The sequence below is a fragment of the Serinus canaria genome, chromosome 1A (genome assembly GCF_022539315.1).
Source record: "Serinus canaria isolate serCan28SL12 chromosome 1A, serCan2020, whole genome shotgun sequence".
NCBI classification, from domain to species: domain Eukaryota; kingdom Metazoa; phylum Chordata; class Aves; order Passeriformes; family Fringillidae; genus Serinus; species Serinus canaria.
This window is the reverse complement of record NC_066314.1, coordinates 64301035-64328933: the sequence shown is the minus strand read 5'-3', so window position 1 is coordinate 64328933 and position 27899 is coordinate 64301035. Positions and strand designations below refer to the sequence as shown.

The 27899-nt window shown below is 42.8% G+C and overlaps 1 protein-coding gene and 1 long non-coding RNA gene across 9 annotated transcripts; one reads left to right on the top strand and one right to left on the bottom strand.

Annotated features, from left to right (window-relative positions):
* Window positions 1-576: 576 nt before the first annotated feature.
* Window positions 577-25615, bottom strand: LOC103820504 (zinc finger CCCH-type antiviral protein 1-like). 8 transcript variants are annotated; one of them, XM_018919724.3, is made up of 15 exons: window positions 25230-25606; window positions 23137-23269; window positions 20282-20534; window positions 20061-20171; window positions 19621-19689; window positions 18993-19055; window positions 17542-17643; window positions 14274-14397; window positions 12926-13091; window positions 10967-11087; window positions 10311-10407; window positions 9818-9899; window positions 5005-5135; window positions 2993-3144; window positions 577-2421 (listed from the first exon to the last, which is right to left on the bottom strand). In XM_018919724.3, exons 1-15 carry the CDS (start codon window positions 25508-25510, stop codon window positions 2018-2020), a joined length of 2289 nt encoding a protein of 762 aa, XP_018775269.2. In that variant the 5' UTR covers window positions 25511-25606; the 3' UTR covers window positions 577-2017. The 8 variants fall into 8 exon arrangements, 6 of the variants coding, with proteins under 6 accessions (XP_018775269.2, XP_050826122.1, XP_050826123.1 ...); XM_050970165.1 differs by having other exon boundaries at window positions 9818-9896; XR_007776629.1 differs by lacking the exon at window positions 5005-5135 and having other exon boundaries at window positions 2273-2421; window positions 25230-25613.
* On the top strand, window positions 25588-27605 carry LOC127059149 (uncharacterized). Its single transcript, XR_007776633.1, has 2 exons — window positions 25588-25743; window positions 27385-27605. It is a non-coding gene; the product is annotated as an uncharacterized LOC127059149 (long non-coding RNA).
* The last annotated feature ends 294 nt before the right edge of the window (window positions 27606-27899 follow it).

Here is a 27899-nt window from a genome sequence, read left to right as displayed (position 1 = left end):
AGGGTGGGTTGGACCATGGAACAACTCTGCAGTTCCTGTACTGCTGTGTCCTTACTCTGTGTGTGGTGATCTGGACTGATCCTAAGCTGACAGCATCTCACTGAGATGCTGACATCCCCATCCAGGCCTGCCTTGTGCCTCACAGGCCTGGGGCTTTCTCCAGGTGCCTGATTTAGAGTCTTTAAAAGTTACTCATCTGCATATTAAAGAAGTACATCCTTAGAACCTCTCAATATCTCACTATTCAAGATTTAAAACCAACAATTCTGCCACTACCTCATTGAATTCTTTCACCTTAGGACTTTACTGACTGCTCAGAGCAGCTGTTTAATTACATGAAATCTAACCAAACTAACCCACCACTTTAATATTAAACATCTCCTAGTTAGGAAGTCAATTTACAGAAATATTCTGTCCTTAGCAATTAGCTAAAACCCTACTCTACAATGGCAGTCCAGGTGTGCAATTCCCTGGTTTAGAAACACTGAAGGAAGACAGGGAATACAGGCAGGGGCTGGTTCATTCAGCATATTTAGTCTTGCCATGTTTATGTAAAGACAAACTGCACACTGAAAGTGCCTGAACATAGGTTTTATTTGCAAATACAGCAAGCTCAGTAATTCAGGAATTCTACAGGCAAACAAGAGAAAGAGAGATCTTAAAAATGATAAATCTTCTCTGCATGTTTTCATTTAGTTCTAAGTTATTTTACTAAGATTTTCTGGATTTATCTTTTCCATCCTTCTTGGGAAGAACTTGCTATCTTTGAGTGGTTGACAGATTTCTATCACAGATGCAAAAACCTTAGAGGATATTGGTTTTTCTGGAAAGCTTATCTGAAGGTAAAAATTACTGCTCCCCTGTCCTCACTCCGAGTTTCCCTCTGAACAGCTAAACTGCCTGAATATGGCATTTTGTACAGAGGGCCTTCAGTCTGATCCACTTAGAGACTCCCTGCGAACATCCAGAGGTTTCTGACCCTGGGTGACCCCCAAAACAAAAGGAGGATCCCCACTTGTCAGCAGCCTGCCCCACACAAGTGGGCAGCAGAAGATGCAGATGGTGCCTTAGGACAGCAGTTCCACCACTGGCCTCAGGAGAACCTAACTGGTCTCTTCTGGTCCCATTCTAATCTGGAAAAACGAAAATTATTGCACAAACAGGACAGAACACCTCCATGATCCTTAAGAAGTTTCTCCTGTCCTACTGCGCTACATGGCCACACCCACTGGAAAGCCTGGCTCGTTGGGACACAGCCTTTGTGTCCTTATGCCATTAGTTGTAGCCAAACCACCTAATTTTGGTATCTGCTTACTCACATGTGGTGGCTTTTACAGTTTCAGTTGAGCTCTGCTTTTGTATAGGTTACAGCAAGTTACTGCTCATTTCCACAAAGAATCTGATCCAACAGCTTTCTGATCCATCTGCCATTGTACAGATGAAAATTCTCGAGAAGTAACGACATGGATTTAAAATATGCTTTTTCTTTTTTTGTTTATCATTTTAACTCAAAACATGTACCAGCATTAGAAGCAGTGTTTTGAAAACAAACTCAAGTCATTATTACCTACACTGAGTTGTTTATAATAATGATAGATGAGAGGATCAAGAACAGATGAATTCTGAACTGAAAAGAGTCTCTGGCTACTAAAAAACTGACAGCTTCATTTAAAACCACTGTTCTGTTAATTTTTCTTTTAACTGTTTGCGAAGTCCTCTCTATTTTTTTTAGACTATGCATTTACAATTATTTGCCCACAGCAGTCATAACATTCCATTTCCCATCCCACAATTCTGATTTTTCTGCTGTGGTTATCAAAATATCCGTGCTTGATTTGAGAGGAAGAGAAGAAGATAAGGCAGTCACAACAAATGTAACATCTGCTTTGCCAGCCCTCCTCAATGCAAAAGTTGGATTAACATTCCAAAGAACTGTATTAAAAAGAAAGAAGTCACCAAGTAGGAGAACACCTGCAATACGAAAAACAAGATGAGGGACACAAACTGTCACGTTCCTCTAAGATATGACACATTTTCTTCCCTCCTCTCTAGACACTCGTATTCCTGTCTCATTCCGCTGTCTTATTCCTGTCTCAATCTGCTGTCTTATTCCTGTCTCAATCTGCGGTCTTATTCCTATCTCATTCCACTGTCTTATTCTCTCCTCTTTATACTCTATTATGTACTCTGGGTAAATCTGGTGTTTTTCAAAGACAACAAAAACAGCAGGATTGAACTCATCATCCACGCAGCTGTCATATAACCACAGCTTGTCAGCACACTTCATTGGGGGACGGACGAAGGCGGCGTTGCCTTTCACGTAGTCTCCAACCAGAACACGAGCCACGAACATGAAATGTCCCTGCAGTGTAGCCTGACAGTAGGTGTGGGAATAGCAAGCATCTCTAGCAAAGTAACTTCCTAGAAAATGAGATGGAAACATGGTTGTGAGGAGAATCTATACAATGACAGCAAAATCTGAGCAAGCCCTGCGTTTTTCGGAGGAATCTGACTCAACTTTCAGGACTTGTCTTTACAGAATACCACCAAAATTTTTGCAAGAGAGGGGACTGCACTATGTCATTTCCATTCACTATTTGCTATTTTAGGAGTAATTTTTTAAAAGCTGTACAAATAAGCACACTACAGGTCTGTGTGTTGTGATGAGAGGGACAGACAAGAAAACATGAGGACATTCCATGATCACACTGAGGACATACATGCCCCTCTGCTCCCTGTCATACAAACTGATTTTTAAGTTCAAATTATGACCTCAGACATCAGAAAATGCCACCTACAGCAAATTCCAAATCACTAATGCTCTTAATACCTTGTGAGAAGACTTACCCCCAACCCAAAGCAAATCCTGGCCCTCTTCAGAAGGATCATAATACCAATTCTTGTCTTTTTTTTTTTTCCTCCTAAAGACTTCAGAACCTTTGACTGCTCCACTAGCAGGGGAGTCTCAGCAGACACCTCACTTTCTACATACCCTTCCCATAGTTAGTTCCATTGCTTCCACAAATTCTCCAGTCAAAGTTCTGACTGCAGATCGTTTCCATGGAGGTGACGTCAGCTCCGTGGAAGAGGCGTTTTTCCTGGACTTCCTTTCCCCCATTTTCCTTTTTCATCTTCTCTTTTTGCCTGATAAAAATGAAGGGGAGGAGAACGTGAGCCGTGGAAGAAAAGGGGAAAAAAGTGGCTTTTTAAACAGTTTGAACAACTATGTAACATCCACACAAATGCCAGCTGGATGAGGTTTCCAGCCTGCTCTCACCTCTCAGAAGATGAGACACACTAGCAGCTTGATGAAGAAGTATGAGATGAGCACAGTACTGACACCACTGCTCAGCAATTCTAGATAATCCTGCCTTTACTCAGGGAATTTAGGCACTTGATACTATTGCAGTCACCACTGTGCCAACCTGTTGCTCCTCTGTAGGGCCCTTCCCACTGAAGCTCTCAAAGGAGTGGAGGTACCATGAACCTCAGAGGCTCTGTGCTTCCACAGTGGCTCAAAGCTGGAGGCAGCTTGTGCTCCATGCCACAGCCCCAGCTCCTGCCCTTGAGAGGTCAGTGCTGCTGAGGAGATGGGGCCAGGACACAAACCCAGCCTGCTTTGCCCACTGCTCACCTCGCTGGTTGAGGCCAGAGTCAAACTGAGCTATGAACAGGGTCAAAAGAAAAATCACAACAAAATGCTCAATTTATATTTCCCATCATTATTCCACAGCATCCAGACACCTCTTAGTTTTTCAGAAGCTGCTGAAGTGGACAAGACAGTAATATTCTGCAGAGTCATCAGCCACAAATTAATCAGAGCCAGGGGGAGGGGAGATTCCTTCCAACTTGTAAAGTAGTAAATGGAAAAGTTAAGAGCAACAGACTGAAACTTGTTCATTGAGAATGTACTGTGAGGGTGGTGAGGCTCTGACACAGGGTGCCCAGAGAAGCTGTGGCTGCCCCATCCCTCAAAGTGTTCCAGGCCAGGTTGGATGGGGCTTGGAGCAACCTGGGATAGTGGAAGATGTCCCTGCCCTGTGCAGATTGGATGAGTTTTAAGATCTCTTCCAACCCAAATTACTCCATCATCCTCTGGACTTGGCAATGTTAAACTCTGCCTGCTTAGCTTAATTATCTCATTGGAGAAGGATTAAAAATTTGCACTATTACATGTTTTGAAGTCTCTTATGTTTTGTTAGATGAAAAGGTTTTATGAATCAGTAGCTGATAACTTTCTGGGTTCCATCATTTTGCAGGTGAAAGCATTTATTTAAGCAGTATTTTTCTACTCCATTACCATTCCATACAGTCCTTGAATGCTTACTCTTGTTTTAAACTAGACAACTGTTTTAAACTAGACAACTGTTCTAAGCAACAGCTTAATCCTACATCAAACTAATTTGAACATGGTTGAACCCCAGCTCTAATCTGCTGGTATCCAGCTTGGCCTAAGTACCTAGTGTTCAGTATCACTGATGGAGATGTTGAAAAGCAGAAAGGAGCTCTGGAACTCAGAGATCATGAAGTTAAACACAAGGATTCTTAGTGAATACTGACTTTGTTCAGCAAAAGCACTGAAATAAATCTGACTGGAACAAAAAGGCCCAAGCAGCCTTTACTCTTTTTAGCATTTCATATACTGTAATGGATAAAGATTTGTAACAGACAGAGCATGTGTGCAGCAGGCAGTTATTGCTCCATGCCCAAGACAATCACTGTTCCACATCCCTGTAGGTATCCTCATCATTTCAGTTCTACATCATGCATGTTTTTCCCTCTGTGCTCCTCTCCCCCTCTTCCAAGGAGCCATGCAAAGGGAACCTCCCCACAGAGCATGGCATTCTGTGGAAGGCCTCAGACACCAATCCTGAAATTCTAATAACAAAATACCAGTTATGTCAAAGCACAGGTGGCAAACTCCTTTCTTTCCTAGAAAGCACATACAGGACAACCTGTTCTTGGAGACTGCCTCCTCATAAGGATAGGAAAACAAGTACTAACCACTGAAACACCTTCCAGAGGGATGGATTCTGAATCCTCTGTATTTTAAGGATGCTGTAATTTTTCATAGTCTGATGAAACAGCTGCTTTATTTCATTGTATTCAGAGGTTGTGTTGCTGATCACCACTGCCTATAAAATACAAACCAAAGCAAAAAAAGGCATGAGGCTGCAGTGAGTCTGGAACATGCAGAAGCTTAATTCCAGCAGATATACTTTCAGAAGGGTCCCCAAACTCTGCTAATGAAGGGTAATTAAATGCTTGAGATCATGACTATGTGAATAACCAAATACCAAGAAAATCAGTCTGTCCTGCTTTGCAAGGACACCTCACCTCTCTTCAGGAAGGATGTTGAAAGGTTTATCATCTCCAAGAGTTGACACCTGCAACTTTAAATCTCAATGGAATAGAAATTGCAAAAAGAAAATTTGACAGATTATTCCAGAGAGTATCAGTTTCATATCCGAAGCTGATTAAGAACAAAAGATCTTAGATAACAGCATCATTTTTAACTAGACATTTGTGGGAGCTTCAGCTATTAAAGATTAAACAAACAAAACATAAATACCCTCTTGGCAGTGTCTTACCTTTTCAAAGTTAGAACTTAGAAAGCTTCACTTAAATATGGACTTTGGAAAAAACTCTACATTTCTAAACAAATGTGACACCAAACACCTGCTTAAACAAGTACATCTCCTTTCCCAAAAGAAACAAAGTCTATTTAGTCATTATCCTTTTATTTATTTATCCATACATTTTGTCTTTAAAAATCCATTAAGAAATGCTCATTTTTTCCAAAGAGAATTTAATGCAAAACATAATTAAAACATTATTCGAACTCTTCTGCTTGTTTATGTCATGCATGAATTTTCCATTTTTTCTCCAAAGTAACTCATGTCTTTTATCTTCTAGAATCAACATTTATCTCCATAAACTGCAAAAGTGTGATGCTGGCAGGCTGATGTCACCTGGTAATACCTTCCACTTCACCACAACTCAAGCCAAGTGGGAACTCAAGATTACAAAGTGAGATCCCAACATCCCACATTCTAAAGTGTTTTGAGCAGGAAAGTTGTGGCCATCCTAAAAGGTAACAAGGAAACTAACATCTTACCCTACCAGGCAAAAACTCCCCCTTTTAAAAGGCTGAGCTCAGAGAGAAAATAAAGAAGAATAAAATTTGTGTTTCACTGATACATTTAAGCATTTACTAATGAGGAGATCACCCACAGGGAAGTGTTCTAAAGATTAAGAATAAAGCCAGCTGCACAAGAAAGAACTACTTCTTTGAATTTATTTAAAAGCCTTTAAAAAATTGAGTGAAATTTCTCATGTCTCAATACAGAGCATTTTCCAAAGCTTTACAGCACAGCACATAAAACAATCAGGATATGCAAGTAGTCATTGTCTGCACAGTCTGTGGCACCACAGCCCAAGTTGCTCACCATCAACTACAGGATGAAGATCATGTCACTGTATTTCAGGACTACATCTTTTATTTAGAATCAAACAGTAGGTTGGCTTGGAAGGGATCTTAAAGCCCATCCAGTGCCACCCTGTGCCACGGGCAGGGACATCTTCCACTATCCCAGGTTGCTCCAAGCCCCATTCAGCCTGGCCTTGGACACTTCCAGGGATGGGGCAGCCACAGCTTCTCTGGGCAACCTGTGCCAGGGCCTCACCAGCCTGACAGGAAGAATTTCTTCCTAATATCCAGGCTAAACATTCTGTCAGTTTGAAGCCATCCCCCCTTGTCTTGTCCCTCCAGGCCCTTGTAAATTATCATCTCAGCACAAAGGGGGTTCAAGGACAGCTATCACCACCAGCACCCCCTGTGTGCTGGTGGTGATAGCTTCTCCCAGGGCTGCTCCATCTGCTTATCCCCAGCCTGAACTGCCCCCAGGGGTTGTCCTGGCCCAGGTGCAGCACCAGTACTTGTTGAACCTCACTGGATTCCCATGGACCACTTCTTGAATTTGTCCACATCCCTTTGGATGGCCCTGTCCTTCACGTATGTTACCTACAGTGTTCATCTTGGTGTCATCTGCAAATTTATTTCTATATGAACAATTCCCAATTCAACTACAAAAGTACTTTTGCTCTGCTGCATTCTTCAGGCTCATGGTGTAATTCCTGGGGTGTCCTGTGCAGGGCCAGGTGTTGGACTCGATGATCCCAGTGGGTCCCTTCCAATTCAGCCTGTTCTATGATTCTATGATCATGATCTCTTCCTGAGGAACTGAAACCTTTCTAGGTAAAACAGAGGGTCAGCCATGTTGCACAAGGCCTGATCCTGTAAGGAAGGTACTTCCACTATTTAATCATATGATGGCCTCCTGACAACAAAGCTGTTCTCCTTTCCATGAAATCTTTGTGAGCTTGACATTATTTCCCCAAGGATGCTTCTAGTGCTAATAAAGGATCACAGCATCACATTGCTGTTGAAGGCTGATATGGCATAACTACACAACTTCTTCAGCATTTTTCACCTTCAGGCCTGAAAAGGAAATCCCACTGAGTGTGAGCATTTGCTACCCTGTTATCAGGGAGCAGAGTTCCCAAGGCAGAGAAGGAATCACTGCTCTGGCAGCAATTCCCACCAGTGTATGACTGAACAAGAGCAGTACTCTGTGACTCACACCCTGAGCTCTGCTTCACAGGGGTGTTGGAAGGAGCAGGGTTGGCACTGGTGGGAGTGACCCCACCAGAACTGCCATCTGTAAAATGCCCAGACACTCTTCACATTGCATCCTGTGCCTGGTACAGTGCAGCAATACTTGGCCTGCATGGCCAGGATTCAGCAGAACATCAGCCACACAAAAGACTGACAGGAAACCACACATCCAGTGCACACTTTTCTCAGTTGTACATTGAAGAGACAATTTTAAACCCAGCAAGAAGTTTCAGGATATAATACATTCTTTTTTTTCCCTTTAAAACATTTAAAAACTACTAATTCCACTTTGTGAAAACAAAGACAGGAGAAATTCACACCAACTTTCCAATCAGTGTTCCCAATTTCCATTGTGCACTTTATACACTTCTTTCTACAGAACTGTTCTCAATGACTTACAGTTTAAGACACGGTAATACTTGAAAAATAAGCAATGTTACAAAAGCACAGCTTCCCATTTTAAGCCAAGATGACTTTCTGCCTATCTCACAGGTTCCTTATAAAATGGATCGCTTCCAGCGCAGCAGATTTTGCCAGGATTATTTGTCAATGTCTGAAGAGAAGGCAGTTCATCGAGTTGTAGCTGTCAGCTCTTACATTGGTCACCACAAGCATGCAGAATCCCAGCCACTCCCAATATTACCTACTGCAAAAAAATAAGCTTAGGGTCCCACAGAAAGATTTAATCTAGCCCAGGCTTTCACTTTTAGTGCCAATAGGTATCATGGGCACTGTCACTTTTCCTTTCCTGTGAAAGGCACTCACAAGTTAAAGAGGTATTTTCTTTGGTGCTAACTGAGCAAGCAAAAGGAGCTCCTTCTACTCACACATCCCCACAGGTACAACCAAGATACTATGGATCTGTGCAGTGCATTCCAAAGCTTCCCACATTCACCCCAGTGACTCCAGAAACACCCCAACAAATGTACTCAACTGAACTTCAGACAAGTTTTCAGAGCAAGTATGGGAAGCAATTAAGTACACACAGCTCGAGACCTGAACAGAATAGAGGTACCTGCCTTTCTGGCACTCTTTGGAAAAATTTATGCTTGTAAATTAAGATGCTGATAAGCCAAGGGAAGAGCATATTTGTTACTTCCACTGGGCTCCAAACATCACAGGCAAATCTTCAAATGGGCTGCCTGCCAGATTCCCACACACTCTCATTATTATTTCATCTTTTCTTTATAATATTCATGACTCAACAGGAGGGTCTCTCTAGCACTTTTGTCTGACCCTGTCTATGCAGTAAATAATCAAGTGTACTTTGACATCTAATCTTGTTAAACCACTGTCTCCTTCACTATCAAATTTTGTTAAATGGTGATTAAATATCAACATAGCACTCCTTCTCCCTTGTAAGTGAAGTGCTTACTCCACCCATGACACTGACACACAGCCACACACTGGTGCTCCTCAGCCCCCAGCGTATCTGTGCCAACACAACCTGGTCAGCATCACACAGGATCCTGTGACACAGTCAACAAGGAAAACCTCTTACACTGCTCCTCAAGCAGGGTCAGAGCCACTACACAAAGGGCCTGTGTAACACGAAAAAGCCTTTTTTTCTTTAGTCCTGCAGTACTTCCACAAACTGTGCTGCTCTTCCAGAAGCACTGCAGGACCTAGAAATCTAAAAAACACCCACACATTGTGGTCTTGGTAGCCCAAATAAGAAGCTAGACTTTGGGCTGACAGGGGTTGGGTTTGTTTTGTGGAAGATATCATTGCAATGGTTTTTTTATTTTAATTTTGTAGATCTTTATTTCTTTCATTTCCTGAGGCCAAGGTCTGCGCTCAGATCCATGATGTATGTTGACAGTACTGGAGGATACAGAGATTTCCTTTCCTGGATCTCCAATCCAAATTTACTCCTGCTGTCTCGAACTTGGTGAGTTTTGGGTTTGTTGTTGTTTGGAGTTTTGAGTTTTTGGTACGTAGATAAATGCCTAAAATGCAGTTGAAGTTCAAGGCAATCTGGCACCTGTTTCATGAGCCCCTGGGAGATCACCTAGATCTTTAGCACACCCACCCAAGAAATTACTCCTGTCTCTTTTTAGCATCCAGTTACAGCTGATTCAGTTAAGCTCTGAATCTGTGCCTTTCTATCAGAATTACAAAAAGAGGGGGAAAAAATACCTTGTATCCGAAGTCAGGCAGTGCAGATGCATCCCAGTGACTAGGACAGGTCTGATTTGGAATAGAAGAATCCCTCTGGCTGCTTGCAAACAGACAGAAATGAACTGTTAGCAATTCTAGTACAGCTCCAGTTGGAGCATCCCCTTTGGCCAATTCCTGTACTTAATAATTAACAAAATAAACCACAAAGAAACTGGGAAATAGCCTCAGTCTGTAGGCTGGGCTCTGCATGCTGCCCCTCAACCATCACAGGCCTCTTGCACTTGCTTTTTAAAGTAACAGCTATGGTTGGAGTACCTGGAGTAACGTGTACCCCAGACAGCAGGTAATACACCAAGACTGCAGTTTGTGAAACAGCTTCTGTTCTTCAGTCCCATGGTTAGGCTTTCTCCAGCAGCACCTGTGATCTCTGTACAACTACTGCCAGCACTGGGACCCATTTTGCCTTATGATTACTTTTAAAATATGAAAAAACACCCTAAGGAGCACTTACCCTGTCTTTATCTTCTGCACATCTTCAGAAGACACAAATTTTGGTCGCCTGCAAACCGGTCTTTGAGTTTTAAAATGAGTATTTGTCTGAATCATTTCTTGAGGAGAAAAAAGAGAAGGAAAAAAAAAAGTTATGAATAAGTCTACAAGACAGGATCATCTTCTCCTCATCAGTCATCCTTTAATGAAAACTGCATATTCACTGTCAATTCTACCTGCTGAGGAGTAGTTGCACAAAGGCTGTATAAGCTTCCTGTCTTTCCTGTAACTCTGTGATTGAACCTGTGCCTATCCTGCTTGCTCCCTCAAGCCACTCAGTGCTCTTTAAACATTGCTACAGCAGCACGAAGATGCCTAACTTGTATTTTTTACCATCCACAGTGTTAACTTACTTTCCCTAAAGTTTACTATGACCTTTATGTGAAGACTATGAACCTTTATATTTCTGGTCAGATGTGAGTCTGGAGAGTGTCAAGGAGTAAGGGAGGAAGGTTACTTTTGTGAGGAATTTGCTCTGAGCCACCACTACCTCACTTCCAGTAAGTGAAACTGGAAGTGGTGTCAGAAAAGGAAGTCATGCCTTCTAAAAACTGGGAGACTTTGCAAGGGTCTATAAAGCACTGCATAGTTGTAGATGAGAACCTTTAAAATTACTACCTTTAAAATTGAGTTCATACTGCTGTTGGCCAGCCTGGAAAGGTACAATGGCACATGGATCTGCTTGATACAAATTCTCAATAATAGCAGAAGATGGTGAGGTCGTGCTGTTCCCTTCTTCCTTTGTGGGGAGAAGAGAAAAAAAATTAAAGAGAAGTATCATAGTCAGGACTAAACCCTGGATAACTAGCTGGGGTAGAGGGAAAGAAGAGGCCAAGTGCAGGATGACAAGGAATCTACCAAGAACTATGGTGGCCTGAGGCTGAGTACTGAATATTTGTAACATAAACACAAATACATAATTAGTAACTTTAAATTCCTGTAACAAGTGCTGGTTCTGGCTGGGGTAGAATTAAATTTCCTCCCAGAAGCTGGTAGTGGCTATGTTTTGGATTTGTGCTGGAATAGTGCTGATAACACAGGGATGTTTTAGTTATATAGTTTAGGCATGCACAGAGCCAAGGCCTTTTCTGCTCCTCTCCCACCCCACCAGTGCTGGGACTGGGGAGCACAAGGCCTTGGCAGGATACACATCCAGAAGAGCTGACCCCAACTGGCCACAGGGACATCCCAGACCATAAGGTGTCACTCCTGTATACAAAGCTGGGGGAAGGAGGAAAGGAGAGACATTTGGAGTGCTGGTGTTTGTCTTCCCAAGTCACTGTGACCTGTGATGGAGCCCAGCTTTACTGGGCACCTGCATGTCCAAGGGAAGAGGGGAATTAATGCCTTGTTTTGCCTTGCTTGTGCACACATTTTTGCTTTAGCATTTTTCACCTTCAGGTCTGAAAAGGAAATCCCACTGAGTGTGAGCATTTGCTACCCTGTTATCAGGGAGCAGAGTTCCCAAGGCAGAGAAAGAAATCACTGCTCTGGCAGCAATTCCCAGTCTTTATCTCATGCCATGAGTTTTTTCACTCCCTGCCCAGTTCCTCAGCAGGGGAGGGGGCAAGGCTGAGCTGCAGCTGGCTGTGATGGATACACTCAACTCCTTACCAAACCAGAGTTAGTTTGGTTCAGGCTCCAAAGGAAGCAAAGGCCTAGGCCAAGAACTTTTCAAGTTCCATCCTGCTATCTAAAAACCCACAAAGGAACAGGGTGACATGGTGAACAATGATGCATATGAACTTGGAAACAAACACTGATGATGTGATTCATGCATGAATAGCAGGTGGTTCTTCCAAGACTAATTTGCCAAGTCGCAGGTGTAAGGAGTCTCACTCTCACCTTTGTTTTTGATTTAACTGTGAACCAACCACTTCATTCCACAGATAGGAAAGCCTGAGTGAGCTCCTTGCAAGCTCTCCCAGCTAAAGATTAGCTGGACAGCTGTAATCTCTCCTGGACCTGGGGTGACTCCCTGAGGTTGAGTACTCTGTGAGGTTACTCTGAGTCTTTTAAACTGTGCTCTATCCAGCACCTTTCTCTGTGTACTTTTCCAAGTCCCTGGATCACCTTTGTGTTCTACCATTTGTGCTGCTATACTGTAAACCATATGGGATAAACTCATCAGCCTTGGAGGAAGGTGAGATTCTATATATATTTCTTTTCCTGCATTTTTTCAGATAGATTACTTTCTCATCAGAGGACTTGGACATACATGGAAAAAGACTGCATTTGATCTGAGAGAGCAGAGCAATCCTTGCATGTCCAAGGAAGCAGGGCATTGCTTAGAAAAGAGGCAACTTCTTCCCATGTATCTTAAGAGCAGTATCTACATGTTAAATCTCTGTAGGAGCCATGGACAACTCCAAAAGGGAGCTCTCTTTCCTCCAGCCTGTCAGCATTTCATCACATCTGTTATGAACAGATGTAGCTTCACTGCCTTACCCAACGCTGTAAAATTCAAGCACAAGGACTGACTTAATTAATTTTCTCCTGTTGAGAAAAGGGGAAAGGATGCAGAGAGGCTCCACATATTCCTGCAGAACTGACTCAAAGCACAGCATGTGAACTCACCTGTTCTCCATATTCGATCCACTTGTCTTGGTTATTCTTCCAGTACCAAATCCACTGTGTGGTCAGCAGGAATGTGGGTTTTGTGACTGATGATGGTGTAGAGAGGCGTCGAACCAAAGAAGAAGAGCAGGTCATTGTCTGGAAATTAATGTTCTTATCTGGCATGCTGTAAGGACAAATTCAGGTTTATTACAGTTAGCAGTGCAGATTTTATCTGCTCATCCCCAATTTAAGCTGGTGCCATTTTCTTTAATATAAAGTAACCAAACTTAATTAGATCAAAAATAGGAGAATTTATTTCCCACAGCACATGGCAGCTCTGAAAGCCATTTCCAAGCTTCAGAAGTGAACTCTGGCCTGTGAGACACCAAATGCCACCTCAATCACATGTGGCACTGCCAGCTTTACAGATAAGGTCAGGCTCCAAGTACAGTGTGGCAAAAGGAACTTCTGTGATAACTAAGCATGGTTACAGTCTTTCTCAGTAGAAAAGCAGAATGTGCAAAGTGTGTGACTGAATTTGACAGCAAACACCTGCAGCCTATCAACTTTGTTCTTTTTCTGTGGTTACAAAGGATGCAATCACAGCAACCACAGCTGTGAGTTCTGCAAACTGGAGCCACCTGGGCTCTTACTCCTGCAAGACTTGAAAAGTTAATTCCCAGGCAGGAAGACTTTGATGGCAGCCTCCTCTTGGGAATATTGCTTGTGATCTCCAGAAAACTGTCAATCAAAATCATCTGATGCCTTAAGAGGCCTGGGCCAAAATTAGAATACTATTTTGTGAAGCCAAACTTGGGGTGTCCTATGAATCCAGGTTGCTTTGAGTGGGACTTTTCAGAAAGGAGCTAAAAGGAAAACAAACTCTTAAAATAAGAAGAAAAAAATAAATGGGCTGCTTACACAAAGGACATTTCATAAAATGTCTCTAGGTACATAATAGATTACTATTATTGTTATTACAGATATTAGCTGCAATAGGAAAGAAATAGCTAAAGAGAAGGATCAGCTCTGAGATGTCAAAAGGCCCAACTTCATTACTGTAAATAAACTGATTAATGACCTGAAATACTAGTACTTTAAACACTGCCTTTTTACCTTGTACAGAGTTTCACATAGAAGACATCGTTTTGTTATTTTTAGAAAACAAAACTGGTGCTGGATTTTCATGCAATCATTCTTTCTTTGCTTTTTTAAAAGGAAAAATTCTTATTTTTACATCCTTTCAGCTTCTGAGAGGCTCAGTAACCAGAAGCTGAGAAGTCAGACATCTTTAGAAAGAAAACACAAGTTTTCCTACACAGGCTCAATCACAATACCACAAGCAAGGAGTCCAGCATTACTACACCTGCTGTTCTTTGGGTCACAATAGGCCTTTTCAATTTCCTCCATCATGGAAAGTTCTTTCCAGTTCAATCCATCATGTATCTCCCACTTATATGGCAAATGGTAATGAACAGATTTGCATTTATCTGTAATGAAATCAGACATAGTCAAGAATTCTGCAATCATTAACACAGAGAGCAAGACAAGAACAAACCAAAATAGAACCAGCATCTTTTATACTTTGTGGCTTTCTCTTCTGGGCTTTGGTATAAGCAATGAAGACAGAGTGCTGAAAACAGAAGAGGAGAGTGTTTCTGCAGTCTTATCAAGAAAAGCAACATATATATATATATATATTTATATATATACACAGACTGCCAAATTTACTTGAAAGACACCTGTAGTGGTTTTGGTTTGCTAATTTGAGATTTTTTTGGTTAATGTACTAATTATTGGGGTGGGTTTAGTGTTGGTTAATTACTAGTGCACTTACTAGAATGTATTGATTTATTTTTTGTTGTGATATAGGAGAAAAGTAGGCTCAAAATTATATAAAAAATAGGCTCAAAAATTTTGAAAGGGTATAAATAAAAATGTATTAATAGTAACTAAAAGGAAGAATAATAAGAATCAGAACCAAATTTTTAGGACACTTATCTTCCCTTTACAACTTTTTTTTCCCTCATTGATAACATAAAGAGACAAAACCTAAAATTTTTAGTTAGTTTACTACTTCTAGAATAGCCTTTCTTTAGTTTACTTAGGGAGAGAAGTCCTTCTTATTGATATTATGGAGACTTCTCTACAAGAAAACAGTTCTCTCGTGGCTCTTAATTTCTACTAATAGCTTCCGTTTGGGGAAATTTGTAATCATGAAATCTTTCTCATGTTCTATAAGTTTTTCTCATAGTTGTGTTTATGGGCCATGTCAACTTATGGGGTATTGGTTTAAAGATGAGTTGTTTAAAAGCAAAAGTTCTTAATATCTAACTCTAGGAATACAGATATTTTCTTTCTTTGGGGTATAAGATCTTTATCACTCATCTCTCTTTTTCTGTTCAAACTTCTTAAAGGATTATAGCTACTTTAACATCTGTTTACTTTAGTATGGAGGTTTTTGCTCGATATCTACAATTTGCACACTTTTATTTCCTCATACTTTTAAGTGTTACAGGGGAAAAAAAAGAGTCCTTCTCTATAGTTTTACAAGAGAATTTTAGCCTAAAACTAAAGGCATTTCTTAATCTTTCTTATTTTGGATTTGACTTCTTCTTCATTGACTTAGGTGTTTTTATGTTGTTTCTTTATGTTTGTACTTCCATCTTGTTCTCTGTCACTGTTGTGTTTTCTGAAAAATCCCCTTGCCAGGATTTCTTCTCCTGGGAAGCTGAGAAGCCTCAGAGAAAATGAAAACAATAATTATATTATTTGCTTCCCCTGTGTTTTGCTGCTTTGGAATATGGTTTGCACATTGTTTACCAACTGGTCATTGTTTGATTGGTTTCATGTGAATTGTTTTTACATAATGACCAATCTTGGTCCAGCTGTGTCAGGACTGGGGTGAGAGAGTCACTGTTTTTTTCATTAGTATCTTCTTAAGCCTTCTGTAAGTATCCTTTCTCTAGTCTTTAGTATAGTCATGTCATGTCATGTCATGTTATGTTATGTCATGTCATGTTTGCCTTCTAAGAACATGGAGTCAGATTCATCATACTTCCTTCCTGCCATGGGGGACCCCAGAAAATACCACAGTTCTCTCACTCGAGGGAGGATTGACGTTTTGGAAGAGTTAATATTTTGCCGGGGACCTGCAGATGGTTATGTGACCCCAGGCTCCACTGTGGCTGGGGGGAAGTGGTTAGCATTTCAGCAGCTAGTACAGTGATGGCTCCTCCTCTGCCCCTGCCTGGGAGCCATGGGGGGCCTGGCAGGTGCCCTGCCCAGGGGCCACCCAGCCCAGCCTGGCCAAGACAGGGGCCGGGCCGGCCGTGTCACCTCTTTGCCGACCGGAAGGGAAAAGAGAAAGTTTTTGAGTTTTTTTTTTGTCTTTAACATGTGTTTTTCACAGAGGTGTGCACAGCTTTCTAGTGGTTTAACAGATTGTCAATTCCCAAAGCCAACCACTGATTGGTTTCCTATCAGACATAGAGGAAACAGCTAGCAGCCTCTCCTAGAACATCACTTCTGTGATGCTAAACTAGCACATTACCAGAACCTTCCCTTTGCTGAGACACAACACTGGCAGCTGGGAGAGCAGTGCCACAGACAGGAAGTGCCTGTTAATGTGTCACACAACCGTGTGTCTCAGCTGTATAAAGTCTGGTCTACACAATACATAAACACTCTGATGTATTTGGTTGTCTTTTCCTTAGTCCCTTAGAAATCATGGGCTGGTTGCCAAGGCCTGAAGGGTTTTCTTCTCACTGACACTCCACATCCAAGTACAAATCAAACATCTTTCCACTTTCTGGCCCAAAGTAGCAAATAAAGCACAGTAACACTCCATCAGTTACTTGAATTTAGTTATCTGGTTGTTACAGTACAGCTGCTTTGAGCCTAACCTTCACAGTTTGACACAGGTACACTGTTCACATCACACAGGGTCTTTTGTCAAGACCAGGTGGTCAGAGGAGTCCTTTAGAAACTGACTGGACAAGATCAAGGAAAGAAAATGTCATGGTACCTCCTCATAAGAAAGAGCCAAACCTGGGGGTTAAATGACTCAGGACAGCTCCCAAATACAATTATTTATATTCTTCCCTAAGGCCTCTGTTCTGGCTACTACCAAAAAGACAATGGACTAGATTTACCTCTAGCTTAGCTGGTACAACTAAGTGGCTCTTTAGAGATGTTTTAAAACCTCAGATCACTTTTTAAGCGACCTAATGAGGGAGAATATGGCTATTATCTGATGTACATAGGATAGATTCAGGAGGAATAAAAGGTGGCATACATTTATGAGCTGTCAATAGACAGCACAAAGTCAACTCATAACTTGATCTTCTAGCAACAGAAAGGGTAACACTTCACACTTAAAGGGCTTTGCCACAGAAACATACCCAAAGCCTGGCCCCATCAGAAGGGCTCAAAGAGGCTGGATTATCCAGAGCATAAAGTGTTTAAGTATATCACTTCTGATTATGTTTGTAAATCTGACAGTGTTTATTAATGACTTGGAAAGAAAAGAAACTACTGAGGAGGCACAATTGTCACCACTAGCCCAAGCCACTGAGCAGGAGTGCCTCTGCAGACAAGTCTTCAACAACAACATTACTTTTCATAAAGCTTACCCTTGTTTTTGCAGTACTTCCAGACATAGAATAAACAGATCTCATCACAGTTATCGTTTTTGTTGTCCTTTGAAGCTTCATCAGAGGAACTGTCCTTTTTACCTACAGCAAAGAACATCACAATCCATATTTGCTTTAAGAGAAAGATCCTGCATATGGTACTTCATCCCAGAAATAACAAGGATGTCAAATCCTTGCAAGTAGCAAAGTCAGCACTTTAAGGATCTGAGTATCTCCTGTACAGCCCAACAGAGAAGCCAGGGCTTTATGACTGAACAATTAACCCTGACACTGGAAGGAATCAGTGAGGAAGGGCAAGGGCAGTGTCAGGAAGCTCAGAACAGCACAGGGTGTGACTGACCATAGTTCTTGCAAAGAAGCTGACTTTGTCTCCACACCAAGGAGACCAGGGGGTGCATAAAAGGCAACGGCAGCTGAGCAGACTGACTGGGAGTAGAAATGTTTCTCTCAGAGTCAGCCAGACCAGCATGGGGGTAGTGAACACAGAGCTCAGCCTCACACAGAGGTATTAAACTTAAACAAAAGAATTTGAAACCAGCAAAAAACCCAACCAAAGAATTTTGAAAATAGCAACTGGCTTGAGCTGGCTTCAATTTCCCCAGGGGCTGGGGATACCCAGTGAATACATATTGAGACAGTGAGTATATTATACAGATCTACAACGGGAATTCCATTTCTATTGTGACTGAACTGTGCACTATCTTTGCACAGTTCAATATATCATCATCATATATCATCATCATCATGTATCATATCATTGCTATCTTTTGTAAGTCAACATTTGTATTTTGTTTCCAGTGGACTTTGCATCACTTTGCTACATGAGAAATGTCACTGTACTGGAAGTGGGTAGAATAAGATGTAACTCTCTTCATAGCAACCCATATGATGCTGTTTTAGATTTTTGACCAAAACAATGCTGTTAACACACTCATGCCCCAGCTTCTGCTGAACAGTAATATACATCAAGGCCTCAGTTTTTCACCCTGCCCCAGAATGAATAGAACTGGGGCTGCACATTAGCTTGGGAGGGAATATAAGTGGGCAAAGGACACAAATTTAACAAACATTCCATACCATATAACATAAAGCTCAGTAACAAAAGGAAGAAGAGGCAGTTTTAGGAGGGTTAGCTACCTTTTGCTAGGAAACTGGTCAGGCATCAGCCTGTGTTTGGGAGGTGGTGAATGACTACCTCTGTATCACTTCTTTTGCTTGGTTTTGCTCTTCCACTTACTATTTGGGGGATTTTTCCCTCCCCCATCTTGACTCTCAAGTTTTTTTGCCTTAATTCTTTCTTTTCCCTCTGGTGAACAGGGAGAAGTGAGCAAGTGGCTATGTGATGCTCACTGAGCCACAACACCTGTGTGACATCAACTCTCTTTAGGATAAGCTCATCTCAAGACTGGAAGGTTGGAAAGAATCCATACCTTTATCTCCCACTCCTGTTGGCAACTGGTCTCGGCTCTGGGCAGGTACGGTGCTACTGGAACCTGCACGAGAAGAGTGAATGAGCAGCACTGCTGGGCCACAAGCTCAGCTAACTGGCAATATCCCAATCTCTGTGGAGAACTATGTCCATCACACGGGTAATTTGATATGAAACATTACACCATCCATGTGTGGAATATCTCAAACAACCTGTCCAGAGAGTACTGGACTTTAAAGCCAAGATCCTTCTGCCCAGAAGAACAGGAGATTTACAAGTTGCTGTTCACTCACTGGAAGGTATATCGAGAGAACAGCTCTACAGACTAAGCCATAAACATTGCCTAGAAACAGTAGGCAAGGGAAGATCCTGCATGTACTGATACAATTCCGTCACCTTCCTAGGAAGGAAAACACCATGTCCAGGACAGTACAGAGTGCTGCACAATGCTTGGGCAGAAATTCCAACACTGTTCCGCTGCCCATCTGGTACCATGGATTTCAGCACACAGCAAGGCACACACATAAGCTGCTGCACTCAAGGACCACTGGGAGCTGTCAGGCTGAGTGAAATCAAGGCCCAATGAAAACCACTGGTCTCAAAACTGGAGGGTGTGTAACAGTCCATACCTTTATCTTTATCTCCCACTCCTGTTGGCAACTGGTCTCGGCTCTGGGCAGGTACGGTGCTACTGGGACCTGCATGAGAAGAGTGAATGAGCAGCACTGCTGGGCCACAAGCTCAGCTAGCTGATACCCCCATCTCTGTGGAGATTGTCCATCACCTGTGTAATTCTCCACTAGCACTCCACTGCTGATACACAGAGGTGCAATTACAGTTACAAACCCCAGCTAGTTACTGTTATTTCCAGCCACTCAATTGCTGTTTTGAATGCAGTACTTCAAGCAATGAAAGTGCAGTTCTCCCTCCCGCATGACTGTGCCATCACTTACTCCATTCTTGCAAGTGCATAATAGCAGAGAGGAAAAAATGTGTATATATTGCAAGAAGAGAAATACAAAAGCTGATTCCACAAGGAAATAGTTGGTACTATTATCTAGGTATTTACCTTCTGAAGGTGGCCCATCCAGCATGCACTGCACTGTTTTCAAAGTTGTCTTCTGTTCTTTAATCCTTCTAACTGCTGGCTTTTTCCAATTATCATTTCTGTAGTTGTGTACTGAAAGCATCAAATGGATGGTGGGGTTTAGCTGGGAGGTAAGGCAAGGAGAGTTTCTACCTCTATCAAACTCAAAATCATGATTAGGACCACTGTTTCTTGCAACTTACCATACACCTTCTTCTGTTCCCTGTTGAATTCCACATGCTTGTAATCATATATAGCCTGGAAGTTTGAAGCTATTTTCCCATCAATGCCTACAGTTTCCAACACTCTCAATGCATGGTCATCCAAGAGGTTATGGGAATTTATGCATCGAGGAAATTTACACTTCCCCTTGAGAAAGTGTTGACAAACATGAAGCTTGTTGCAGTTGTTTTGCTGCATACAGTGAGAACCTTTTTTGTTGTAAAACTGGCAGGCCTAAAAGTGGAGAGGATACAATAAGAAATAGAAAAGCATGTTAGAATTTTTGTTTTTCCTACAGGCATGCAGCTTTAACAGCAGAAAAATGGTGATTAAAAGTCATGTGTTTACTGTGACTTCTTTTATCTACACAGATTTCTTGCATAGAGGAGCAGGTATTTTAAGCTGAGTCATGCATTTTCAATTTTTAAGTTGTACGTGTTTTGTTTCCAAGAAAAAACAACCCAACAAGCTTAGGAGTGCCAAAAATGGATGCAAGACAGTTGCATAAAACCAGACTGGTTTACAGTTATTCTATTTTAAAATCCCCTACAGCATAATGAACAACAAAGAACAAATATCTCCATAAAAACATGTACACTGTGTCAAATGAGTTATTATTTCATGGAGCTGAAACTGAATTTGCACTTATTTGTAAAACTTATCCTGCATGAAGATTTGAGCTCATAAAATGGTTAAGAAGAGTGCTTTGAGATTAGAGTACATATGGAAAAAGTAATGCACTTCTTTATTCCTCTATTCACTAAAAGAGAGGTACACAGAGAATCAGATGAGGGAACAAATCACAGACCAAAAACTCCTTCATATTAACCACTAAGCACCACAGTAACAGTTTTGCTCCCAGAGCAGCCTGTAATAAGAAAGTTTCTTTGAGGAGGACACACAGCTGTGGCAGAGAGCCCCAGTATCACACTGGGATCCCCTCCAAATCCCTCTTCCCAGGATTCCCTACCACTGCTGAGGGATGATGGTTTGGGCATCAGTCAGTGGGTGGGGAGCAACTGTACTGGGAATTACTTGTATCTCTTGGGTTTTATTAATTTCTCTCTCTCCTTCTCATTACAGTTATTATATTTTAGTCTATTTCAATTATTTTAGTATCCTTATCTCAACCCACAAGTTTTACCTCTTTTCCAATTCTTCTCCCCATCCCACCAGGGTGGGAGAGAGCAAGTGGCTGCATGGTACTTATCTGGGCTTAAACCATGACAATAGGGAATCCACTACTAGCTATGTCAAGAAAACACACTGTCCCCTTGCACTGCCAAGAAACAAAAACAAAATCCAACCAAAAACAAACAAACAAACAAAACAGGAGAGCCAGAGAGGTGAGGGAAAGTGTGAAAACCCCTGATGTTGTGGTGCTGTTGTGTTTTTCTTACTCTGAACCCCAGTTCAAGTCAGAGAATTCCAAAGTGTCCTCTTTCTTGAGAGGTTCCTACATGCCATGTCTTCACACACACAACCAGTCAGCATTTCTAAGCAGGAAACAGCCAAATTGGCTTTTACATCCAACCTCCAAACTCTGAGGTTTATGAATGGCCTGCACTGATCCCAGTTTTCTCTTGGTTTTGCTATTTTACTGCATGAGAGGAGTTAAAGTGCTCAATTACAGGTAATTATTGATGCCTGCCAGGGGTGAGGGCTGAACAGATTTCTAGGAAGCACTTAAGGATAATACCAACCAAGAACAGTTTCTACTCTTTTCTCACTACTGGGAACGATTAGTATTTTCCTTGCTTGCCACCAGCTCCTTCAGTCTGCCAGTAAAACATACTTTAAAACACTACACAATTCAAAAAAGAAATCTGCTTTGTCAAAGTCTAGCACTTTCACAGCAGGGAACAAAGAAACAATACTACTGTTGTGTCAACAAATCTGTGGAGATTATAACCTGCAAAAGACAAGGGCGGTACTTTGGTAATTTCTCTGCCAGGAGCAGCTGTAGCCAGAACAGGGTATGACTGACTTTCAAACAGTCATACCTTGAAGACAGCACTGCCCTTATACACACATGTTGAACCAGAATGGAATGTTCAACCAAATTCAACAAAATTCAACAAAATCTATGAGTGGCATACAAACTGGGCAAAGACTCCTTTGTAGAAAGCCAGTGTACAAAAACTCCATGCACTTTGGAAGAGCCAGATTTGATAAGAAACTGACTGCAGTCATTAAGTCATTTTCTCACAGGTTCTTCTCATCTCTTATAGTCTCAAGCACCAAAATGTGTGCAGGTCTACATGGACTGGAAAAGGAAAGGGGCACTCACTTCCTAGTCTTCATCTCATAGAGAAGAAGCAACAAACTGGGTTTTGGTCATGCCTTTTACCCAGTAAGCATGTACAATTATTGTGATCTTTCAACTCTCTCATGCTTATCTCACCCTCTGTAAACCTCTGCTGAAGTTGCTGTGATTTCTGTTTGCTTGTTTTGAGCAGCTTTATGGCCACCCTGTTGGGATAACAGAACTGGCACAAAAGGCAGGCTGTAGCCTTGCTGCCCACCTCCTGCTATCAGAGGGCAGGTCTGCTCCTGACACATCATAGATGATAGGGCCTTCTCCAGATGTGTACTCTGGGTACTTATCGAAGTTTTACTGCTGTGGGGGTGGATTTTAATTATTTTAAGTACACAGCCCTTTCACAGACCTGGCTTTATGTTATTTTACATTGCTATTCCCATGTCTTGTTGCCAACGACTGATCTCGTTTCATATCTTAACAGCTGGACATTAAGATAAGAACTCCACGTTCTCTCTTACCCTCTCCCCTTCCTAATGAATGAAAACTTTCTCTTAAGAAATCAGTACAACTCACATCAGGGAGGAAGAATGCATCATTTTGGAGAAGCAGGACTTGCAGCTCATTCTCACTGAGGCCAGACAAATCATGTTTTTTTAGAACTTTCTTGTTCTCCGCATTCATGACGTCATGTGAGTACTTACAAGAGCTGCAAGAAAATACACAGAAATATCAATGTTTACTGCTTTAGTCAAGATGATTTAAAGAAGAACCTCAGATACTGTACAACTTGGGAAAAGCCATGAGAGAAAGGTGGCTTGGTGAGAGTCTCTGTACATTTTGATGGTGTCTGTAATTAGCCAGAGAATGGACAAACAGCAGAACTCCTCTGTGAAGTGTGGTGACCCCATCCTCCTCATTTTAAACTTCAATGCAGCCCGACCCCAGGCATCCTTTGCCACCAGGAAGATCCAAGTCAAGTCACATGACCTAAACAGCCAAAGGGGAAGTTAATTTTAAAGGAGTACACCAACACAATGCCAGAAGTTGCAACAGCCTTCATTTTGTGAACATAAAAGATTGTCATCCTAGGGATGGCAAGTAAAGGAACATGCAAGAGTCTGCACAAAACAAAAGCAACAGTGATGCTGAAAACAACACTTTTTGTTATCTTCAGTGGCTGTGAAGTTTTATTTTAAAAAATCAAAAACACGTAAGAAAGTTTAACTTATGAGTTTTGATTAAGGAAGCAATTAAGCTGCAGTAATGATGTCAGTGCTGCCACCTACAAAGCCAAACGTCTGATGAGGATGAATTAGAGAGGGAGATTGCAGATTTTTTTTATCTATTTGAAATGGTACTGCAAATCAGTACCAGAGAGGAGACAAATAGTCAGCCTGTGCATTAATTTAATTCAGTAAAATGCAGCTGCCTCATGTCCTCCTCTTCAACACATGATCTGATACAGCTTTCAGATCAGACATACTCAACGAGTAAAAGTACCTTCAGCCTCTAGTTAACTCCTGAAGCTCTCCTCAGGACAGTTTTACCTCAAGGTGTGTCTAGTTCAAGGTGTGTCTGTGTTTACTGATTTTTAACGCATACCAAAGAGACTTTAAATACTTTGTGTTATTGAGAGGGCAGAATGGCCTCATTGCAAGCTTTAATTCACACAAAGTCATCCATCATGAGTGTCTGCACACATCAAGGCATTTCCAACAGTGAACCCCACAGGAGCTTACTCTATTGTCTGTAATGTAACAAAAAAAAAAAAAACTTATCATCCTAATGATGAGAGAGAGACATGGCTTCTCCCCTCCATGCTATCCAGATCTTAGTGAACAGTGATCCATTTTGTTGGGACAGAAGAGGAAGGATCCAGTGGGATCATGCACATTCCTAACATGGCATCAGCACCAGACCTGGGGCTTGGGGGCTCAAACTACAAAGTTCTTCCATCAGTAGTTGTAGTGGCAAAGCTGGGTTGCTCTTCTGCATTTGCCTGTGGTTTCCTTTACGTTCCTTAAACCAGGCACCACCTTTGGCCACCTGTGGCTAGAAGAGGCTGCCAGGCCTGCCCATCCAATGAGTCCTCCCTATTCCAGAAACTGGGACTGATGCACCTGGGTGATCAAACAGTGCCTGTCAAAGAAAGGGCCATAAGCCAAGCAATGACTTACAGCAAAACTCAACTTTTCTAACTCTTTCGAGCTAAAACAGAGGGCATGTCAGCACTTTGCTTTTTCTTTCTGAGAAATAGGTGTAACCTGTTCTACCCAGATGCCAGGGGGGCTGAGCGACGCGTGCGGAGAGGGGCAGATTTAAACAAACAAACATACAGGAAAGAAACAAAAAACCCAAATCGTCGGTTTCTACCGACCCGAGTCCTTCCGGAGCAAGGATCCCCCGCGGCTGATGCGAGGGCATTCCTGCCCGCTCCTCCCAGGGCACCAGGGCGGGAGCGGCGCCTCCGGCGGGGCGTGGGGTGCGAGGGGGCTGTGGGGGAGTTTGGGGGCTGTGAGGGGTTTGGGGGGCATGGGGACTTGGAGGGTGTAAGAGACTTTGCGGGGGATGTGAAGGAGTTTAGGGGGGTGTGAGAGGTTTGGGAGGGTTGTGAGGGGGGTGTTTAGGGGGGAGGGCATGGGGGGCTGCCCGCCCCCCGCGCTCACCTGGGCCCCAGGTGGCACCTGCCCATGAGGTGCAGCTTGCAGAGGTGCAGCCGCTCGCAGCCGTCGCACTCCTTGCGGACACAGACCCGCACGTCCGTCACGGCCAGGACCACCTGGCCGCCCTCCAGAACCAGGAACCGCCGGGGGCCCGCCGCCGACAGCGTGTTCTCCAGCTGCAACGCCGACAGCCCGATGTTCTCCTGCAGCTCCCGCAGCCCCAGCCGCCCGCCATGGGCGCACAGCGTCTGGGTGAGGAAACTGGACACGGCCGGATCGCACATGATGCCCCTCCGCCCGGGACGGGACCGCGAGCAGACTGGGGCGGGAGCGAGGCGGGAGCGGGAACAGGAGCAGGAACAAGGCGGGGTCTCGACACCGCCTCTCGGCCGCGCTCGACGGGAATCGAAACCGAAGGCACGGGCGGGGCCAGCGGCTCGGGTCGCTCTGGGGGCAGGGATCTGCCAAGCGTGGAGGCCTTCTTGGGTGAACGTCACACGCAAGAAGTGATTGAAAGGTCTGTGAGGTTTCGTTGTTATTATCACGGAATCACGGAGTGGTTTGCGTTGGAAAGGTCTTAAAGATCATCTCGTTCCGCCCCCTACGTTGGGTAGAGTCTCTTTCCCGTAGCCCACGTGGCTCCACACCCCATCCAACCTGGCCCGGAACACTTCCAAGATGAGGCAGCAACATTTCCTCACCTTGCTAACTTTTGCTCTCTCTCTACACTAACACGAATCTAGTGCAGAGCATTAAGGATATTATGCAGGATAAAACAAACTTTGGTATTTATGTGGCAATGCCATTACTTTTCTTTCTTCCCGACTGGCAGTGTGCTGCTGACTAGCACTGGTTGCAGCAGAGTGTCGTGGCAGGGCTGTGAAGCTGTGCTGCTTTTGGCTGGGGTAGGGTTCATTTTCTCCAAGTGGCTGCTGTGAAGCTGTGTTTTGGATTTGTCCTGAACACAGGAATGATAACAGAGATGTTTTCATTCTTGCTGAGCAGGGCTTGCCTAGAGCCAAGGTCTTTTCTATTCCTTGTACTGCCACGCTGGGGAGGGGCTGGGATGCGTGGGAAGCCGGAAGGGGGTGGAGGGGCAGGAGGAGGAAGGCTGGGACATTTTGAGTTACAGTATTTGTCTTCCCAGCCCATGGTGACATGTGATGATGGGGCCCTGGTCTCCTGGAGATGGTTGAACACCTGCCTGCCCTTGGGAAGCAGGCAATAAATTCCTTGATTTGCTTTGCTTGTGTGTGCAGCCTTTGCTTTCCTATTACACTGTATTTATCTCAATCCAGGAGTTTTCCAGCTTTTACTCACTCACTCCCCAGTCCCACTGGTGGGGAGTGAGTGAGTGAGTGGCTGCCTGGGCTGGGCTGCTGGCTGTGGTTAAACCAGTACAGAAGTGCCAGGGTCCTCTTAGTGTTGAAGTAGGGCTGGGGAGGGTCTGTGTGATGGGGAAGAAGCACAGCAAATACTGCCTTGAAAGAGGGTTGAGGATTAAATCCATTTGAGATTAAGTTTTATACTGAAACCCTTTGGAAATGTAAGTTTCAGGGACAGTATCAACTGCTCCCTCTTGATCAGGAAGTTAACCTTGAAAATAAAGCAACTGGCCTGTGTTGCCTGTTGCTGATGCCTGATTTGTAAGGCATGTGAAACGACAAAGTCACAGTCACTGTTCAGGTCATGAAGAGAGAACCACCTCCAGAAATGAGGCCAACGTGGTACCGCCTATGGTATGCTGTTTCTTTGTTGTTGAAGGCTATGTAAGAACCTTTTCTTTGGGTATATTTCCCCATATCTGTCCCTTTCCTGTGATAATTGAACCAATGAAATGATTTTTAAAAAGCAATAGAAAAGAAGAGGTAGGAGGAGGAGTTTGCCACATCATAGCTTTAGAGAAGTAAATTGATAGTTCTGGGTTGGTTTCTGCTCTAGGTGTGGATATTGAAATTCTCAGGTTGTTAACAGATCAGGAGGATAATAAAACTCAGATTCATACTTGAGGTAGTTTCAGGACTGACTGATAAGGACAAAAATAATCCAAACATTGAGTCAGCAATATATTGCCAGCTTTAAATAGAAGATAATGAATCAGGCAAATTGTACAGTAATTTGCTTATATTTATTTATCTTTTGTTTTTTTTCCATCCAGTTCCAGTGAAAACATACATTTCTGCATTAATCCATTCAGAAATCTGGACTACTGGCTTGAGGAGTTTTGCAGGAACAGTATTAACAGTATGGAGCAGTAAAGTGAAGCACTGCAAGCAGAAAGAAACCACAAATGCAGTCTTGGCAAGCAGGTTCTATTCTCCACTTAAATACAGTCAATAAGTGTTTTGGATCAGGCCCGAGTAAAAGCAAACAAAGAAACATTGCTGGATTTATCCTGTTTGTTACTATGTTTTGCAAATACAAATGCCCAAATGCTTCCTTAGCAACTTTAAACAGAACCAATTCATGTGAAACAACAGAACTGGGTGAGGCAAAAGGGATCACTGTATGAAGGAATCCCAAAATGGTGTTATTTTCATGGTGATTCCAAGCTCAAGTATCAAGTCCTTTGCTTAAAGTTAGAAAGCAGTGTGTCTGGATTGCTGTAACCTCTTGCTACCCTGTAAATCTTTCTCTCTGGTGTCCTCCACTTGTAGCTGTAGTATTTCCTTA